General features: G+C 39.6%; 1 protein-coding gene across 2 annotated transcripts in view; it reads left to right on the forward strand.

Annotated features, from left to right (window-relative positions):
• The window catches only part of septin9a (septin 9a), a 102,871-nt gene that overhangs the window by 59,431 nt on the left and 21,170 nt on the right, over window positions 1–22,270 (forward strand). For both annotated transcript variants that reach the window (XM_073839653.1, XM_073839661.1), the window contains one exon: window positions 11,220–11,420. In XM_073839653.1, the coding sequence (XP_073695754.1) occupies window positions 11,220–11,420 (201 nt within the window). The remainder of the gene's footprint in view (window positions 1–11,219; window positions 11,421–22,270) is intronic.

Raw genomic sequence — 22,270 nt, forward strand, 5'->3', positions numbered from 1 at the left:
GCAAATCCTGTGGGGTCACTTTACAAGTGTCCCACCACGGACACAGTCCGTGATTTGTAACCTTTACCTCAGACTGGGAGGAATAAATCAGTCGTTCAGTCTGACTTCCTCTCTTCGTACTCTTTTTGCTGGCATCTGTTTACAAAGCTATTGGATGCTTGGAGACTTGACAGCGTTGGAAGAAAGATGTTTTTTGCCTGTAATTGAAAACAGAGAGCAACTAATGCCGTCCAACTCATGAGTTTCTGATGGAAAGTTTTGTTTTCGCCCCTGCCGAGCCTGTGTAATATCTTGGGGTCTTGTTGGATTGTTTTTAACAAATCACTGTGTTATACAAAAAGCTCATTTCAAAAATAACATATAATGTAAACCGTTGTTGGATTTTCACTGTTGATGATAATAGCCGCTTGTGTTGTTTATAATGGCAGGAACTGTGATTTGGTTCTCATTATGTCAAAAATGTGAAATGTTACTCTGATGATGGCTTGGAAACAGATTGGTTATTTGTATGGGTCCCATGTTGGTTAAAAACTAGTTTCTGGGGTTCCAACACTCTCCGATCTAGGAAACAGCTAATCATCAGCTGCAAAACTGTGTGTTCACCTCTCCTCTCACCCTTATGCTGTTTTTCTCTGCGGGAGTTTCAGTGTTCACTTGGCCCGTCTAACTGTTATCTCTTCAGGCATGGAGTCTGTTAGCGGTGGAGGCCCCTCAAACCTGTCAGTCGACACCGTGTCTGTCATAGCAGCTCACTTAGTGATGACTCACAGGAATGAGAGAAGATTGCATGCATTTTCACTACACCCTTTGATCTTGCGTTGTTAAAGTGCCTTTTTAAATTTTTAATGTCTTCATCTGAAAATGAGAAACGTCAGCATTTATTCACTGTCAGGTTGTTTTTCTTCTTTGAAATATTAATAGATTGCATATGTTTGTGCTTTTTTTTTTTTACATAGATTTGATAAAATAAATAGATTTTTATATAAATAAAAATCAGCCAGTTTCTAAGACTAAGCTTTATATGGCTTAAGATGCCTTCTATGTAATACTTTATGGTGCTTTGGTGTCTTTTATTTTATCATGTGCAGGTCAAATCGGTTCAGATTTACATGAAGGTGAGTAAATGATGACAAAAAGTGTATTTTTGAGTAAAAAGTTCACTTCCAGAATAAGATGTTTCTGAAAATTTACTCATACTAATGTCATACAAGATGTTTGTCTTTATTTTTTCAGTTGAAAAAAATTTAGGTTTATGAGGAAAACATTCCAGGATTTTTTGATGAAAGTCGATGAAATAGGGTAAAATCCATGGAAAAAAAGAAAAAAATGTATTGTGCCTTTGGATGACAGAATTCGAATGTAAATTATTTTTATAGAATACTGTCGTCAAAAACACTATTTGAAGCTGAACATAAACGTTTAAACAGACAGACTTATGTATGACACCTGCTATGATGACTCTACCTGTAAAGCATAAATTTGATTTAAACAAAATCTCTTCATAATATTCACATATGCAGTTCATAGTGAATATATTATATTAGCCCTACAATTACAACATGAAATACTATTTAAACCTATAACATTTTACATTAACCTATTTTATCTTAGAGTTCTGACTTTTTTCTCGCAAATGCAAGTTTATATCTTGTCTTTCGGACTTTATAACTTGTTTAACTCAACAATAGCAAGTTTGTCCATTCTAAGAAAAAAAGCCAGAAGTGTGGGATATAAACTCAAAGGAGAGAATGACGAGTTTTTTTTCTTATCAGAATTGTGAGATATTGTCAATATGGGTGGGCTTTTTAGAGACCTCCAGCTATTGTGAAGCACTTTCCTTGATTTAGGGTATTAAGATGCCGGACATTACTGTGAGCCAAAGAGGATCTCCTCCAAATCACCCTTAGGGCGGTGAGTGAATGCTCTTCTCTAGAACTGCATCTGTAGATACTTATAAACATTTCGTAAACATGCAACTGATAATTTGACTTAGCATCTTTATGCAATTGCAAGCTGCTTGTGTTTTGATCAGCAAGAATGCGTTAAGTTGATCAAAAGACTTCAAAGGTCTCTACATGATCCTAGCCAAGGAATTAAGAATCTTATCTAGCGAAACGATTGTTGATTTTCTACAAATAATGCAAATTTCTATACTTTTTAACCACACATACTCATCTTGCACTAGCTTGACTTCACGCATTACATAATCACGTTGGAAAGGTGACGCGTGATGTAGGCGAAAGTACCGACCCAGTGTTTACAAAGCAAACATGCAAAGAAAGTCAAACGGCCTTTACGAAAAAAGGTAAAACAATGATGTTGGACGATTTTGAAGTTGGAGGAGAAAATGAGATGGAGTCTTTCACCGTAGCCTACCTTTTTGAAGTACACAGATGAAAAAATAACCACGTGTAACCTTTCCCACATGATTACGTAATGTTTGAAGTCGTAGACGCACATCGCAAAGCTAGTGCAAGATGAGCATTTGGGGTTAAAAAGTATATAAACACTTATTCCTCTGCTGGGATTGTTTAGAGTCCTTTGAAGCTGCATTGAAACTGCAATTTAGACCTTCAACCCACTGATCACCATTGAAGTCCACTATATGGAGAAAAGTCCTGGAATGTTTTCCTCAAAACTTTAACTTCTTTTCGACTAAAGAACGAAAGAACATCTTGGATGACATGGGGCTATTTAAATTATCAGGAAATTTTTATTCTGGAAGTGAACTAATCCTTTAAATTACTGCAGCTGTTTGCACAGAGTCTATAAGTTAAGAAAACCCATAGTGATAATACCTTTAATATTATAATTAAGAATTTAGGGGAAAATTAGGACTTTAGGGGTGTGTTGCAACCAGGCACTAAGAGTTAGTTTGTCTAATACATTTCTGTTGGGACATAATCTACATAAGCAGGCTCTAATATTCAATCTTAGCCTTAATTTAGTGGGTTTTTTGCTCTCCGATAATGGGATTTTAATGTCTTCCAGCTGTTTTGCTAATTTGGCCAGGTTGTAATGCTCAGCTAATGGTACTGGAGATTTATGGGGTCACTCTGATTGTGCGCAAGCACCTGTGTTCACAGCTCCTTTTACAGGCATAGATTTCAATTCTGTATGACAGGCCGTGGGGTCAGTTTACTTTTCTGAGTTGCGCAATATCACTCAGGAAAGACATTGTGCATGGTCCGGGATAAAGGGAGATCATAGATTCATAGGTCATCTTTTTTCCCTCTGTTGTGACTCTGCCTGTTGTCAGGGAGCTTCAGTGTGTTTCACAGCGATGGCTGATGGGTTTATTCCATTAGATGCTGAAGCTGATCCAAGAGCAGATGGGGACAAAAATCTGTCACAGGCAAACATTTGTACAAAAAACAATTCTGAAGAACTAATAGTACATTGTCAAGAAATCTTTGTTAAACTGGCATGATAAGTAGGGAAAATAGGTTTTAAATTACTTGACTTGGTATGTTCAGTGAGGTAAAAACCCAGTGTTTGTGTTTGATCAGGCTTTGTGTTGTTTGTAGATGGTGTAAATTCCTTTGTCAATACAGGTGGGCTTTTTAGGGACCTCCAGCTATTGTAAAGCTCTTTCCTTGATTGAGGGTATTAAGATGCCGGACATTACTCTGAGCCAAAGAGGATCTCCTCCAAATCACCCTTAGGGCAGTGAGTGAATGCTCTTTCTAAAACTGCATGGGACTTCTTCATAAATATCCCATCTGTAGATACTTACTGCGCTCTGAGCAAAATGTCTCAGCATATTTTAAAATCGAACACATAATTTGATTCAGCATCTTTATGCAATTGCAAGCTGCTTTTGTTTTGTTTTTGATCAGCAAGAATGCATTAAATTGATCAAAAGAGACATGAACAAGGTACAAGGTGCTTGAATTTGACTGTTTGAAATGTGTGGCATGGAAAACCCTTGAAAATAGCAATATTCCTGAAGAGGTACTTGAAAAGTACTTCAATTATTGAAAGACAATGTATCTATAACATAAGTGTTTTATTTTGTTAATAAGCCCATGTCTTTTCATGCAAAATGCACACAATTCAAAAAGCATACTTTTTTTCAGTTAATGTTAGAAAACAATCAAGCTAAGCAAGTAGTACTGACAGTGTCGTGTAAACATGGCTGAAGATGCAAAAAGAGGAACAGATATACCAAATCAATTGAGCAATTTACGCTGGAACTGCTCCGATTGATTTAAACTTGTGACTTTGATTTTTCATTTCAAGCAATTTGCTAGCAAAACCAGATCAAATTAAAGAGGTATTCATTTTCAAATTTCAACATCGCTTGTAATGATTTTAAAAAGCACATAGTGACTGGATGAAATGGAGCTTTTCGAAACTCAGAATCAGTTAAACCATAGCGTCACAAAATGATTCACTGTTTCAAAGTACTCCAATCGGATTACGAATTGTGAATTTGTTTCAAATCGGGACTTTAAATCACATATTGCAAATCATTTAATTTAGATTGGAAGTTTGCGTAACGCAAATCACTTGTTTCTGATTAAGACTTCAAATCGCGTATTGTGTATCATTTAATTTAAATCGGAACGGGTTTGTGAATCATTTCGCGAATTGAATTATTCAAATCAAATGATTCACGATACGCAATTTTGAGTCCCAATTTAAATCAGATGGCTTCAGAGTATGAATATTGAATCATTTGATTTAGATCAAAACTTCAGAGCGGGTTTGTGAATCTTTTGTGTTCTCGAAGTCCTTTAAAGTCCTGGATTTCCATTTTAAAGTTTGTTCAAACTCTGCTTTTATAATGTTACATTTTATTTCTATTTCAAATAAATGCTGTTCTTTTAAACCTTCCATTCATCAAAGAATCCTGAAATAAAATGTTGCAATTTTTCACAAAAATAGTGAGCACTACTCTTTTCGAAATTAATAAATGTTTCCTGACAATCTGATGATTCTGAATCTGATCTGAAGAGATGAATTTTTATTCAGCAAGGATGTGTTAAACTGATAAAAAGTAATAGTCAAAAAGACTTATCTTGTTAAAAAAGATTTATATTTCAAAAAAACGCTGTTCTTTTTCACTTTTTGTTCATCAAAGAATCCTGAATAAAGTATCACAGGTTCCAAATAAATATGAAGCAGCACAACTGTTTCCAACAATGATAATAATGGCTGATGAAAATTCAGCTTTGCATCACAGAAATAAATGATATTTTAAAGTATATTAAAATAGAAAACTGTTATTTTAAAAATGCAATATTATTTCATAATATTGCTTCTTTTTCTGTATTTTTGATCAAATAAATGGAACTTTAATGAGCATAAGAGACAATTTTTTTTTTTAATCTTACAAATCCCATTAAAAATCTTTCTAATCCCAAACTTTTGAACAGAAGTGTATATTTTAAATGATTTATTCCTCAGTTCCTCTATTTATTCCTCCAGTAATTTTGCAATATTACTGTCTTTACTATAAATATGGTCCAATAAATGTAGTGTAAAATTTAATTTCTGGAAGTGTGAATTAAAATGTGAGGTAACGCTTTATTTTAAGGTGTCTTTAATGTCCTTACTACTATAACAACAATTAAATACATACATGCAAGTAACCCTAAACCAAAACCTAATCTTAACCCTAACCATAAAGTAAGTACATGTAGGTAGTTAATATTACTCAGTACTTAAATGTATAATTACACTGTAAAGTGTAACCAAATGTGAAATTTGCAAATGCAATAATTTAATATACCATATGTGTAATATGACAGACTTAAGGACAGGATATGTGTGTATCTGTTTTTTTAATGTTTGTGGTTTTTGGTTTGATGTTTTAGGAGTCGATGTGAAGCAGATTCCTCTTGCCCAGAACTTTCCTGTGGTGGAAATGTGTGAGAAAGTTTCAGACTGGGCTCAGGCACCCTGCCTGCATCTGCCAGAAACACTTTTCTTTTTTCCTTAAAGGCTAGTTGTAGTGTATATTAGATAAATAGTCATGTCATGAATAGGCCTAAATACTGTTCTGGTGCTTTCTTCTACTCCTGTTTTTGTGTTGGACATTTATGCTTACTGACAATACAGTGGCCTTGGCCAAAGTCAGCATGGACCGTTTTGATGCAGCATTACCTCAGTTTAACCTCTGCTGACAATGGTAAAAAAAAAAGGGTGTAGATGACCTTTTCATTGTAAAGTCCACCGCCAAAGTGCTCTTTCACTCTCTGCATTCATCACTTTGTATTTACCCAGGAGGAGGATGTTGGGGCGGGTGCCAAGAAGTGGAATGTAAAGGTGAAGGTGATTCCTGCCTTGACCTGGCTGAATGTAGAATAGGAGGAGGGGATGCGAGTGGTTTCAAATGAACTGAGGAAGTGGTCTGTTGGTCGTTAGAGGTGGAAGCTTGGTGTATAACTGCAGAATAAACAGTGTGGTAGGGAAATATGATTCTCTATTCATACAGCCTTCATAGGAAAAGTGTTGTTGCCACATGCCTGCCATCTGTTCGCAGAATACCTAATCAGAGCAGAAAGAGCTAGATCAGCTGTCTGAACACAGGAGGAGTCACTCCTCATTCAGGTAAGAGTGAGAGTGTTAGGATCCTTGCTGAAATGGCTTTGTCTTTACGGATTTGTGTTTCCAGGCTGTGCTGACAAAAGGAAACTGCAAGTACAATTCTGTCAGTATATTCGTCCATATCTGACTAAAATCATTGGATGGAACAATTTATTGGTACCATATGAGTTATCTCCCAATATTTTTTTTTTTCTGTATCTCTTCATATTGGTTATTTCATTGTACCTGCTTATCTTTGAAAAATGCTAGTAATTTAATAACACTCTTAAATGTAATATTTGGTAAATCTCAAAATGGACTTTAATTTTTCATTATTTACATTTTATAATGTTTTGTAGGCTCCAATTCACTTGTAGACCCTAAAACCATTTTTTTTGTTTCATTTTAATGATTATTTATATTTATCTAGACAAAATTGTAATATCTGTGCATCAGCATTTTAGCTTTTAGTGTGTTTTTTTTAAAACTATATTTATTTATATTATTTAGACATTTATTTGAGTGTTTGGAGATTTACTTAAATAGACAAAACAGTAGATAATTTTAATATCTGATATTTATTGATTATTGAACAAATTTATATTTGTGAATTAATATTTTTGTTTATAGTATTTTATTTTTACAAATTAAATATTTATTTATATTAATATCAATATTGTAGTTTTTACTGTTTTACCTTTTTATATTTATTTGTTTCATTTAGATATTATTTACTTAGACTTTGTACAAGTACAAATATTTTTTTTATATCTGACATTTATTGGTTATTGAATACAATCTTAATATCTATACATCAATTTTATAGTTTTTAGTATTTTATTTACAAATAAAATATTTCAGTTTTTAGTGTTTTATATATATTTATATTCATTAGTTTTATTTTCAAACTCTTTGTTTAGACATTTCGTAGAGGAAAAACTGTATAAACTGGTTATTGAATATAATGTTAATGTCTATACATCAATTTTAGTTTTTGTATTTTATTTACAAATAAAATATATATTTATTTTTATATTAGTATTTTAGTTTTTAGTGTTTAATATCTATTTATTTATTTTATTTAGACATTATTTAGGCATTATTTGTAGAGAAAAACATACATTTTATATCTGACATTTACTGGTTATTGAACATAATTTTAATGTCTATACGTCAATATTTTAGTTTTGTATTTTATTTACAAATAAAATGTTTATATTTATATCAGTATTTTAGTTTATAGTTTTTTATATCTATTTATATTTATTTGATTTAGACATTATTTGTAGAGAAAAAAATATACAAATTTTTAATATCTGATATTTACTGTTTATTGAACATAATTGTAATATCTGTACATCAGTTTTTTAGTATTTAGTATTTTATTTAAAAAGAAAATATATTTATACATATTTAATTTTTTTGTTTTGAATATGCATTTATTTTATTTAGACTTTTTAGACTATATTACTTCACATACTTTTCCAAATAATTTAAATAGTTTGTCTATTCTCTGTGTCATACGAGATGGATGTCCTCCTCTCTCTCATCAGCTCATCCCAGTCAAGGTGAGACATTAACACCTCTTTCTACTCGGTCGTTCAGTCTTGTCATCCTGTCAACTGTGAACACACATTCTAAACATATCAATTACTATTCAAAACAAGTTTCTGTGCTGACAGTTGCCCGGCCGTACCTGTACTGTAATGTAACATTGGAGAGTCTCTGGGGTAAAGCGGGTCTTTTGTGAAGCTAGGAATCCAGTGGCTGTGGGTTTGTTGGCTTGACGCCCTGTCAGGGTGGAGAGAAGCCGACAGGCTTTCTGAATAACTGTATCGAGCCCCAAGAGCTGCCAGTGGATCGGGTTACTGACTTGAAGAATTTTTAAGGGCTTTGTCTGCTGGAAGGACCCGCTGATCCATGGGGCTCACTACGGGGCCGCAGGCTTCGAGATGGGGCCCGCTGCACTCTGAGGTTCCATTGAATTCTGTTGAAGTTTGCATCTACTTCCTAAAAAAAGAAATTTGTACAAACATCTTGTTTTGTTTCCTTGCTACCATGGTGTTTTGATCACTACATGACTGTCTTATCACTGAGTTATGGGTGTTTCTCATACAAAGGAAGTGGTTCCTGTCTTTTTATCTTGAAGGCTGGTGAAAGTTTCTGTTTTAAATGTCAGGTATCTAGTTCTTATCTAGTTCTTGTGAAGTCACATTGCATGGAACAAAAATACCTTTTGAATTGTAGGTAAAAAAAAGTCATATGTTTTTGGCTATGTAGTAGAAAACCATTGAAAGATTTGTTATTTAAAAAAATCCACATAGTTTTATACTATTTTGGACTATGGGGACGCCATTATTTTGATGATGTCAAATGGTTGCACTCGTGAGCTACTGCTGCTACCTGTTGCTATTTTTACCGCAACACAATTCTGAAAATAATATACTGATACGATGACCACAGCTACTGAAAGAGCTTACAGGTGACGATGGATATAAGCGTAGGCTTATACCAAATGCTGTATTATCGATTTTCGCTCTGGAAATCTAAAGAAACTCCGTCATGACAAGCGTCTGCATGTTTACATCCTGCTGGGATGGCATCTAGCATTTCTTGTCTCTGCCATTTGTAAGCTCTTTCAGTAGCTGTGATCGACTAAAAGCCACAAAGGCATCAGGGCTAAAGTGGAGAGAACAAAGACACAGGTCTTTAGGAAGTTTTATACATCAACAGACATCTTCCCATTCTTTTCTTTTCTTCCTATCTCTAGGAAAGCAGTGAAAACTTACAACAGAAGGGGTATAACGGTACACATATTCATATTGAACCATTCAGTACAAGGCTTTCGGTACGCATTATGTACCAATGATTTGATTCTTTAGACTAATCCTATTACATTTGGAAAATAAAATAGCTTAAAAGTGTGAAATATAATGTTCTCAGTGCCACTGTGCTCAAGGCATTTTTCCCTCTTTTCCACGCTTTTATTTGCTTTTAAATGGCTTGTAAATGCCTGTGCACATTTTACTTCCGAATTAGCGGAAATTTGGCGTCAGTTGATTTGAATCGACAACAACAAAACAGTATGACAAACTCACTTATATTAAACATGGAATGTTTAATTTATTAACAAAATGAATATAAAATACACCATGCTATAGGTCTAATATAATCTAAGAAATAACTTATAAATATAAAACACTGAAAATCAGCAAACACGTGGAACCAAATCAATAAGAAGCGATTGTTAAAAAAGGCCTCAGATCATCTTAGATAAACAGTAAAAGTCAAAAGGCCTTTCAAAGTCTAAAATATTTTAAAAGCAGGCGCTTTTTTATTTCATTCTAAAAACAAAATCTTTCGCCAACTTCTTGTCTTTCACCTTACTCGTCAGCTCAACTCGCTCTCCTCTGATAAATGAAATCCGACTCCTGTTGTTGATCTGAGATGGGACTATTGTTCGGCACACTGATGTTAGTTTTAATAAATAAAAAAAATTCAAAAAATCAAGGAAATTATTTGATTGTTTTTGTAATGGAATTTTGTGAACCGTTACACCCCTAATTATACTCTTGTTGCCCTTCGACTAAAAATTACAACCAAAAGTCGCACAATGTGGCATTGTATCAATATTTTATTTTCCGAGCTGTGTTGCGGTAAAAATAGCAATAGGTAGCGCCAGTAGTTCACTGAGTGCAACCATTTGATGTCATCAGAAATAATGGCGCCCCCATAGTCAAAAATAAGTTTGAAATGTTGTTGTTTTTTAATTGGTTTTCTACATATTTCAGTAAGATACATAATTTACCTTATAATAAGCCATTAAGTCTTAATACCCAGGGTCCCTTTAAAAAGTATATACTGAGACCTAATTTAGCAACTGTCATAATGGTGCCTTTCAGACCTGTAGTTGATTTCTTATTCAGATAATATGTGGATATTTTTTTTTTTTATTATTTCTGCAGCATGATTGGCTGGAAATCTGATCGCTCTTGTCGCACTTGTATGCCGGTTGTCTTAACTGAGGCATTTCTGTAATTTACAGAACTTCAAAAACATTGAAAGAATGTATTCAACATACTTTCTGCCATGCCTTGCATTTCAACTCCTCAGAAAAGATAAGAAATGAGATTCCAAGTAATTACTCACATTTCTCTGTCTTCCAGTGACGTGATTTATTATCAGCGCAACCTTGTTGTACAGTATTAAATGACAACGCATATGCATTTACACTCTAATTTAAATGTGGCCAAAATCTGTTGCGTGTGGTTTCAGCGATCCGATCATATTCCGCACACAGTGCGCCTTGGCTGGCGTTTGATATAACATAGTGTGAACCAAACCTGATCACTGATGGGTCATAAGATTGTTGTACTCTGATGATAGATGCATTTGAAAAGAGATGAGAACATTTTTGGCCCAATTACACGCCTCAAATAACTGCATATTTATATAAATCGATAAGTAAAACTGTGCTAGCTGGCTCCCGGCCGGAAAAGAGTCCCCTGTTTATTATGTCTATTTTCCAGCTGTGTAAAAGCATGTTCTATCCAAGAGTGTCTGTATCAGCTAATAAAATACATTGTACATAAATGCTGCTGACTGCTGTTGAGTGCATATGAGCGTTAAAATGAAATATCCCATGATGTATGGCTCCTAATTGTGTCTTCTCTTCATGTCTGCAGGGTCAGAGGTCATTTCCAGCTACAGCAGCAGTAGCAGCAGCAGTAGCATCATGGCAGAGTCTGTTATACAAGAGATGCCCCCAGCCATGTGCATGGAGAAGCCCAGCATCGACTTCAGCTATGTGGGCATCGATGCCATCCTGGAGCAGATGAGGAGGAAGGCCATGAAACAGGGCTTTGAGCTCAACATCATGGTAGTGGGTGAGTCAACATTTCAGCCACTGATCTGAGAGAAATTAGTCAGCAACATTTATATTAAATGATTGGACTGTTATGTCATACTGGAGCAGTAGATGAATTATTTTTTCCTCACAACTCAGACATTTTATAGTCTAAAATTGTATTTTAATCAGATTTTGTCGCTTTTCCCCCACGTTGGTAATTTCAGTAATAGCCTTGCTATAAAAATACTCTATATATAAAATAAAAAATAATTAAGTGAAAGTGCCATAAATTGTAGAGAACCATTTAATTACTTCAACCTTTAATAAAACAATCTTATGGTAATCAAAGCTTCAATTTTCCATAACACTTCCAACCACACACCTACGCAACAAAATTACACACAGGCTTTCGTAAGCAGTGCTCAATTAAATGCCACCAGTCAGGCTGTGTTATTCCAAGTGCATTTTCATGTTTGTTCCTACATGTTAGTTTTTTTGTTTTTTGTTTTTTTTGCATGTATTGGCTTGTTTTTGTTTTTTTTCTTTGGGCTTATGAGGCCTGTGCTATTGCAGCGTATTAGAATTTGTATTTTTAGTCTGTTAGATGCACTGCTGATGCATATGTAGTAAACGGGGCTCACGTCACCAATGACGCTGTGATTTTGGGTCACACGTCACTCAAGGTGCGTTTGTGAGTCTATCAGATGACCAATTCCCACCTCGCTGGGTTCGGTGTATCAGTCAAAGACTGTTAATTTGGCAATAGGTCAATAAATTGAGATTTGCACCCTGGAGGGAGTTGGTCAACTGATTTATCTGAAAGTTTGGTGGTTTAGCTAGCTAGTAGAGCCTTGAATCATCAACACAATGAAAACACAATTGTAATAAAATTAATGAAATTTATTAACAATAGATATGCAAGAGTAAATACAACACTAGTGATAAACCAATAAATGAATACACACTGCTAATAGATAATAGGCAACTAAATGTGAAAGAAGATACCAAATAAAGTGTAGAAACTAACAAAATGGAATGAACGCAGAATGGCAGAATGCAATGCTGTTGAGCTGAAAGTAGCAATAAAAGAGATTTCTATGGTAATGTTGTCTATGGGAAACCCACTTAATGGCTCTGGTAGGTTTAATGATAAATAACTGCGTATTTATCTTGGAACAAACAATATAGCTATCATTTGTAATGCTGACCACAAGTAAATGTTATCTAAACAGGTTAGAAAACATAGGCTGCAGGTATAAACTAAGCCAAGGTCTTTAGGAAAGAGGTTTGGTAAGTTTATAGTTACGTTCCACTTGGTCGGGTGATCAGTCCGGCGGCAGAGACGTCTTCCACTGGTGATGCGGTTTGCATATAGTGGGGAGGGCACAGAGTTGCGTTCCGGTAGCCGTCGAGGCGCTGACCTGGAGGATGCTTGACTTCTGTTGTGCCAAAGAGGGTCCTTAGGGCGTGGACCGGGCAGCTGGGTCAGATGGATTCTCACAGGGTCCTTTGCAGCAGGGCTGCATCGTTGAGGATCCGTGTGCTCAAGGCAGTGTCTGCCAATGTGGAGGTCCTTTGCGGACTGGGCTGCGCTGCTTTCGGAGTGGCAGGAGTCAGACGGGGTCCGTCACTGCTGGGTCCTTTGCAACTGAAGGGCAGCCGAATTCAGTATAGAAGGTTTACTCAAGAGCTGAGTGGATCCTTAGCTGTCTTGAAGTCTCTTTCCTCGTCAGGCCAGAAACTCAGGACCTTGTATCTGCTAATGTCTTAACCTTGAGGGGTTCAGACTCAGAACGGTGTAGCTGTTAATGTCTCTTCCCTTACGGGACTTAGACGCAGTACAAGGAGTGTCTTTTCGGAGGCTACCTTTATCTCTTTTTGATGAGGAGGAGATTGGAATCTAGCGCCTCTCCATTCCAGGAATGTGATTGGCCACTTGTGTCTGAGGTGGCCATGGTGTTACCCGCCCTAGTGTGGAACTCATTTGCATATAGTAGAGTGCAAAGTTAGACAGTGTCTTTTACAATTTACCCAATGCAACATTTCTTTACCAAACCTCTTTCAAATTGTTACCCACATTATGAGGAGCAAAAAGAGTCCAAACATGATAGAAAACTGTTAAACAATCACTTATTAATATCACAATATGTTAATACGCCTGCTTCTGTGAACTGTTAGGTTAACAGTCAATGGCCATCAACATACACTGTACTTTATCAAAGGGTGAAGTGAATCTGTTGCAGTTTACATCAATTTAAGTTCTCCAAACATATGTATGAATGGATTTGGATGGATCTTTGTGGCCTTCTTTGTTTCGGCCACTGCTGTTGCATCCAGAGTTCTGAAGGAATTTTTATGGCAGTCATTCCCAAACCTTAGGATTGGAGAGGGTCAATCCGTAGTCCAATGAGAAGTCCTCTCTTAGGTGGTCGTAGGTGCAGAAGGTCTCTCTTCCTGTTCTGTTAGAGGTGTCTGGTAGTTGTCTTGGCATCTTATCTGATGTTTCTGAACATTTGTTTATGTTCCTCAACCAAGATCCAATCACAGTGTGGCACATCTCCCTCCACCCTGGCAGATAGGGAAGGGGGCCTGCCATAAACTGATCCTTGGAATGCCATTTCGACCGTTGTTCACTACATCTCCCCCCTACCCGGACTGATCGAGGATCCAAAGTCGTTGATCGGGTCGGGGTGCTGAAAGGGAACAGCAGGGACAAACACACCTCACCTCATCCTTCGACCATTGGCATTTTAGAGTATGCTATAATTCAATAGTATGTATACATAACTAAATTTAAGGGAGTATAGTAATAGTGATATCCTGTTTCAATACTACAAACAGGTTACTAATAAATCTACATGTAAGGAAAGAAAGGTGTGATCAGTGTCAAGGAATACTGTAGTGGGCTATTCAGTGAGTGGGTATAGAGACTAAACAGTGTTCTACTACTTTATCTAGACAATGTTACTAGTCATAGTAGGAGAAAGCTCAGGTAGTGGCCTGCACATGGCAGATTTGAGCTCCAGAGCTTCATTAGGTCTCACCCTTCTCTGTCCTGCCAGATTAGCCTGCAATTTGTGGATTCGCTGGTACAGTATCCACCCTAGGGGGCCCACTGTGACCCACCCACATAGTGTTAGAATAAGCAAAAGGCTGTCACTGATATCCCATCCCCAAGTGAATGGCACCTTCTTATGTTTTAACTCTACAGGTGTAGCTCGTAGGCTACCTAACTGGAGGCTTATCTTTGCTAATTTAGGTCCCTCAAACAGGATTTGCTTCCTAAATGACTCATCCACTTCTAGTGTGTGTCCTTTAAAGGAATCAACTATTTCAAAGTCCATGTCATGCATGTCTGTATCAAGATGGTATAGAGCTACATGTTCAATGTGGAGAATTGCTCCTACTGGGATTTGAATTAGCATGGTCTCATTAAGGAGGTGTATTGTAGTAGCGGTATCATGACGGTCATGTGTCACTATGGCTTCACTCACAGGGGTGTTAACCAGCCATTTATTTCCTGCTCTCTCAAATTGTGTGTTAGTTACATCCTCCCTGTGTGTCACAACAGCTTTGCATTCGTCATCCTTAGTTAACCTTTTAATGCCACATAGGCTTTCAACAGGGTCTCTCACGAAAGGTTTACTGGGACACAGCCAGTGAATGTCTTTGATAACTGTGCATAGATGTAGATTAGGTACCAGATACATGTCAGGATTTTCATCTTGGTAAGCTATCAGTGCGGGTGTCTCAATTTTTATGTGTACATCTTGAGACCAGAACCCTAAGTTTAACACTGATTTTATCCTGTATATGTTCTTAGTGTCAATTATTGGGAGATTTAACAGGAAACCAATTTCCTTAGCTTCTGGGTTAACGTGAATTGGTATGGCACTTCCCAGGCTGTAAGCTAAATGTACCTGCAGTGTTTGCGTGGTTCCATGCAAGGCCAGATTCAAGATATTTGTCACTAGCTCAACCGGTACCAAGTATGAAGGGATCCTGTTTGCTGCTAAATTGTCAATAGCAAAATTAACTTCTCTTAGCAAGTCTTGCATAAGTATTTGGACCCTTTGGACATGGGCATAGTCATATTGTATGACATCCACTATCCTGCCTATACTGTGGATAGTATAGTTCAACAGAGTTGTATGCTGATTTATGGCAAGGATCGTACCCTCTAATGTCCTGTCCATCTGCTGCAGCTGCTTTTGCTGAGCATACAATTTCTCTTGTATCTCAGGCATTTCTCCTTTTAAACCTTCTACATGCTTCCTTAAAGTGGTTATGCTAACTCTGTTAACTGTAGAAGTACCAACTGAGAGAAGTGAGCCCAAGGCGGATGCCGTTGTCAGCACTGTACCTAGGGAGCGCTTTGAGCGTCTAACACCCTTTAATTCCTCCTGTGTTATGGTAACTTTCTGTAGCTGTTTAAGCATGTGGATTGTGTCTAACTGTGCATGCCCTATGTTATCCTTACTCCATTGGGCTGCATGCCAGGGTACCATTCCCCTTGAGGTGACATGTTTCTTATACACGTCAGCAGGGTCCAGATGGACAAATACTCTCTGAGTGTGCACATAGCAGTCAGTCACTAAAATTCCAGGGGCATCCTGGAGTACAATGCCAGTTGGAGGGCCTGATCGTACTATATCCAGGGGCTGGGCTGCATTGAGTACGCAGATCAGAGTGGTTATGCAGAGCAGGTTCATTCTGAAATTACACATATACGTAGTGTCACTTCACTACTTCTCAACGCAACTTTCGAGTACAACTACCAAATATCACTACGCTTAAGTACAACAACCAGTCACCGGTGCGCTGGCTCCAGTGCCTGACACAGTATAGATTTCTCTACACTGCCTGGATCTATGTGCTTCAGCAGGAGTTACTCCTGAGTGGTAGCTACCCCTTGTATTCCCATGTGGGGTTTATAAAACTTAATCTGATTAAAGTGGACCCACTTGTACTCAGGGGATCTTCTCCCTTTGGAGATCTTAACTACATGGCCAATCCAATCCATCTGGAGGTTAGACCATGGAAAGGTGATACCTGCCCGCTGAAGGGGAGCTCTATGATGGGGGTTTGATGGCTGAAACTGACAACAAACTAAGCAACCTTGGATATAAGCTGCAATGTCTTGTTTCATCTGTGGCCAGTATGCTACCTGACAAAGGGTCTCATGTGTCGCCTTCACCCCCCGGTGGCCTCCACAGGGTTCATCATGGGCATGCATGAGCATAACCCCTCTGTGGGCTGTTGGGACCACCCATCGAGGCGGTTTGTTCTCATCAGGAGCATATACTAGCAAACCCTTCTCTAACCTCAGGTGGTGTCTGATAAGGTACAGAGTTTTCAGGTCACTTGACTCTTCCAACTTTTGTTCAGTTATGGGATGTTTTACTGGGTCAGAAATGAATAGGTAAACAGTGCTGATCACAGGGTCTTGCTGTTGTATAGCAATAAGGTCGGTATCTGCTAGCTCTCTGCATATCACTACAGCCTGAGGGGTGTCAGCAGGGGCTGTCACTGTGTTCTTGGCCTGTCTGCGTGTGATAGCATTAACACTTACAAGAGGAGGCTCTGTTGTTGGAAGCCACTCATTCTGGAACTGCCAGGGGGTACCTGCTATGGCACCTGCTTTGGCTAGTCTATCAGCTTCATCATTACCTATTTTGTCTGGGCCAGGAGTTTGTGAATGCCCTTTTACTTTCTTCCAGTACACGGTCATGCCATCCTGACTGACAAGGACATCACAAGCAAGGAACAGCTCCTTATGCTTAACTTCCTTTCCTCTAGCATTTTTCATACCATTCTGTTTCCAGTGAGGAAAGTGAGAGACAAAACTGTGCCTGGCATAGTTCGAATCAGAACAAATTACTAAATCCCGGATCCCATACTTCACTGCTTGTTGTAAGGTTATGAGTGCAGCAGCGATCTCTGCGTACTGACTAGACTTAGAGCCTAAGGAGAACTGCTGAGCACCACGGGGGGTGTCGTTCTCCCAGACTATCCCTACCCCCGCCTGAATGTGTTGTTCATGGTGATAAGAGCATCCATCAATGTAGGCCTTAGGAAGACCTGTGCAGACATTTTCATCATAGTAATGATGGCTTGAGATTAGCGAGGGTGTGGTGCCTACCATGTTGGCCTCTGGAGTGTGTTCTCCATCACTGCAATGCTGGCATGCAGCTAATCCTTGGCCTAGTGCCATCTTGTTGTTCTGGGCATACCTCACCTCTACATCATAACCTTGTAAAGCCATCATCCATGTAGCAACGCGGCTGTTTGAGACTCTCCCCTCCCTAAGCCTTTGGCTGTTTAGGAACTGGACAGGCTGATGACATGTCTCAACAATGACTTTCTGGCCACCAATGTAGCTACGGAAATGTTCAATTGCCCATACTGTAGTGAGCAGGGCTTTCTCACAGTCTGAGAATTTAGCTTCTACACTGCTGAGTGCTCTGCTAGCATAGGCAACAACCCGCTTGTCTTGGTCATGTTTTTGGGAGAGTGCTGCACTGAGGCAGTGTTCAGAGAAACCAGCCTCAAGGAAAAACTCCTTGTCTTTGTCAGGGTAGGCTAGGCATGGAGCAGTGCACAATCTCTCTTTCAGCTCTTTCATGGACTGTGCTTGTCCTTCCCCCCAGCTAAATTCTCTGTCTTTCTGAAGTAGCTCATGCAATGGTCTGGCTATGTCTGCATAATCTTCTATGAACTGACGCGAGTAATTGCACACTCCTAGGAAGCTACGCAGTTCAGAGACGTTTGTGGGAGGTTTGATATTCTTTACTGCTTCAATTCTACTAGTCTGGGGTTGGATACCATCAGGACCAACAGTCAGTCCCACATACTCCACCTTGGTTCTGCACCATTGTCCTTTAGCTAATGACAGTTTAGCACCTGCCTCAGTGAGCTGGGTGAGAACATGTCTTATCTCAGCTACATGATCTGGCCAGGTCTGACTACGCATGAGGATATCATCAACAAAAATTACATTGCTGCGTGTAGCTGCATCACTCATTGCCTTGCGTAGAAATATATTAAACTCTGCGGGGGAGTTTGAATAGCCAAATGGACACCTGTTCCAAGTGAATTGTCTACCTCCAAAGGAAAATGCTAGCTTGTACTGGTCTGCAGGGTCTACCTTCATTGTCCAAAAACCATTTGCCACGTCCACTGTGGAGAAATATTTGGCTGTTGTCACCTTGGCTAACTCTTGGTCAAGATGTATCATGGGCCAACGTGACAGGGGAACCTGTTTGTTGAGCTGGCGGTAATCTACAGTTAAACGCCACTTTCCACTCGGCTTTAGGACAGGCCAAATTGGAGAATTGTAAGTGGAGTTGCATTCGCGAATGATCTTTTTCTCTAACAGGGAATCGATAATTTCCTGAATAGAGTCAAAAGCAGCAAGTGGGATTCTGTACTGACGCACAAAGGTAGGCGGGGCATTTGGATCTGTGGGAATACGGACAGTGTGGACATCTGTGACACCGCAATCATAGGAATCCCTAGAAAAGATTTCCTGGTGTTCATAAAACACCTGCCGTAATTCCTGACGCTGGACCTCTGTGTCCAGAGCATCTGCCTGTGCTAACTGTTGTTGCACCTCTGCCTCAAAACCAGGGTATGGTTCAGTACAAGGTTCCGCATCTTGCTTATCATTCAGTGGTACGGGTGGCTCCTGGGCCATCACAGTATGTACCACTATGTCGCCTTCACTGTCAAAGTGTACTCTGCACATAGTCCCCTCAATCACAGCTGGATGGGGTGTGATGGAAATCATTTTTGTAGGGTAGGTGAGATACACTTGCTCATAGCTGTCTTTCTCTATCGGCAAATCAGGAAGCTCTCCTATGACAGGAATAGTTAATTCAAAATCATGAAAGGAGCTATCAATTATATACCCTAGAGGGGTGCGTGGGGGAATGTGGATACTTCCTCTTGTGAGGTTTTGTACCAGCATGTAAGTTGAGCGGTTGTACAGTTCAAGCTGTGGGTTCCCACAGATTGTGAGTCCCAATTTGCAAAATTGAGCAGAGGGCTGGAAATAGGCTAGTACCGTCTGATTCAGTTCTTGACCCCTTTTAATGATAAGCCTGACGGGGACCTCTGCCGTTTGGGCAGGAACCACCAATTCGAACTCATTCATTACCTGACATGCTTGAGGGATTGTCTGACCAGAACGCATGTTGTTAGAATCACCGGATAGCACGTTAGGACCAGTATCTGCCCTGGACCACAACACATTGTTGACTGTGTCTAACAGCACTCCCAGTCTCACTAACACATCAGAAGCGATGTATACTGAGTGTGGCAGGTCAGGTACCACAAGCATGTAGTGCTTGAACTGTTTATGGCCAAACTTAAGAGAGACTGAGAAGACTCCAACACTCTTAACTGTTGTCAGGGGACAACTGGAAAGCCGCAGCTCCTGTTTCTTTCCCACCATGGGGGTCATGCAACATTTATCCTGTAGCTGCATATAAAGTTCCTGACTTATTGCTGACTTCTCTAACCAGAGTGTAACCACAGCATCGTTGACAGGTACATCATTGATGTGTATGCCCCCTACCACATGGGGATTGTACACCTCAGTGTTATGAGGTTCCAGGGCGCACAAAAATGCATCTTTCTTCTTTAACAGCTGCAAGGGAAGTCTGTTCTCGTGAGCTGTGCCTGCTAAGATTTGCATGTCCCTCGCATCAGGTGTTTCTCCATTGAAAGTGGAGTCCTGCATTGTCTGCTGTCTAACGTGAGATGTTTTTCCTACCTCGACAGCCTTGCAGGACTTCTGACTGGAGCTAGTCTCTCTGATGGGCTGTGGGATTCTGACCTGTGCCCATAGTTGACAGCTGTGATAGTCAATCAAAGGTGCGAGTCTATCTAACAAATCCTGGCCGATAAGAAGCTGTTCTGTATTAAAACCAACAACATAGAGAGGGTGAACTATTTTCATTTCACCAAAAGTTAACTCCACCCAAACCCTCTGACTGATAGGGGCCTGGTCTTGTGTGTAGCTGGTTATCTTGATCTGACAGCTCTCTACCTTAAGCCACTTGCCTAGTGAGTTAGTTGCTTGGGTAAGCTCTTTGAACAGTCCGGGTGACACTAAAGAAATTTCTGAGCCAGTGTCTAGCAGCGCATCACATACTAAGGCACCTTCAATGGAAACAGAAATGTAAATCCTTCCAGCCCTGCCCTTTTGTGTCAAGTCACCCAGAAACTGACAGAGACTGGGGTGGGGTCTGCTGACATGTGAGTGGTTAGGCCTCACAATCTGTTCCCTACTTTCCCCTTTCCCTGGCTCTTCCCCCCACCCTATGAGGTACACTTTAGGTGGGGGAGGGGAGGGGTCCTGGCCTAGTCATTGCTTAAAAGGAGGGTCTTTCTCCTTCTTGGAAGTGTTCTCCTCAGACTTAAGGTCTTGGAGGGCTTTAGCAATCATTTTCTGAATTTGCTTAAAATTTACCTGGTCCCTTTCTTCAGTACCTTTGGACTCCCTTTTCTTCTGACTGCCCTGTTTGTGACTGTCCTTTGATCTATCTCTGGGTCTCCTCTGCCTTTCCTCTCTGTGTGCATGCCTGCCTCTCTTGTATCCTCCATTACTGGAGGATTTATGGCCCTGGGTGTCCTGTGTGGACTCACCAGATTTTGGCCAAGAGGAGCGGTTGGTCCGCGCAGTTCCACTTTGGGGAAGCTCTAACCCTTCTAGCTCCAGAGGAGCCTCACTGTCATTTCGCAGTTCAAACACATGGGCACCTGTCTCCCTGTCTTTCTTGTCTGTGTGCAACTTCTCATTCTCCCAGGCCCGCATGGCAAGCTGTCTTAACTCTGCTGCAGTCATGCGATCAACATCTACCAGAAGTGAGAGGGATTTCCTAATGGTAGGATGCAAATTACTCACAAATAAGCTCTTAAACATCACATCTTCTTCGGCTCTAGGGGAATCTGCACCAGCAAAATACACTCTGCGTAAGCGTTCATAATACTCTCTGGGTGACTCATAGCGACTTTGCTTAGTCTGCAAGGCAGAGAGTCTGGAAGTAGACGGGTTCTGGTACATTGTATATTCTGCTCTCAGGGCCCTACACAGTTCATGGAAATTACCAGCAATGGCCGGACTTTGTCTCTCCATGAAACCGTGGACAGTTCGCACTGTTGTTTTCCTCAGAAGGAGGAGTTTATCTGCCATAGTGGCCTCAGGGATATAAGACAATGCATAACTCACATCCTTAAGGTACAACTCTATATTGCTTCCTGGAGTATCAGGATTAAACACTTCAATGTCACGTGCTAATTCCCTAAGCTGCCGCAGTCGGCTATCCTTGGATAGTGCTGGGCTGGGAAAATCAGGAATGGGGCGACTAGTCTTTCCCCACGCTGGGGACTCAGCGTCTGTTCCATGAGAATGGCTGGGAGTGGAGACGGTTAGGTCACCCGGTGCTGCAGCATTACTATGGGACTGATAACGCTGTTGCTGTGAGGGGCTACCCAGTAGGGGGTCTTTTACTGCTGAGCCAAATGAGCTGAAGCGCACACTAGGTGGTTCAGGTTCAAGGGGCGTGTCCCTACTTATGTCTAACTGCTCCATCCTTTTCTCTATTTCCTCTAGCCTCTGCTCTGCAACAACAGCTTTATCTGCCCACTCTCTGGCTCTAGTAGCCATTCTATCGTGCTTGTGTTGGACTTCTAGCAACTTATCATCTGCTCTATCTAAATCCTCCCTAAGTTGGATTTGGGTCTGTTCTGATCGGTACAGATGTTGTTTAAACAACTCAGACTGTTTACGAGCATCAATGTAAAGTTTGTGCTCTTTTTCTAAGTCCACTTTCAGACCAGAGATTTCAGACAAGGCTGATGTTAATTCATCTTTAACCTGTT

Source organism: Garra rufa, chromosome 1, assembly GCF_049309525.1.
Source record: "Garra rufa chromosome 1, GarRuf1.0, whole genome shotgun sequence".
NCBI lineage: Eukaryota > Metazoa > Chordata > Actinopteri > Cypriniformes > Cyprinidae > Garra > Garra rufa.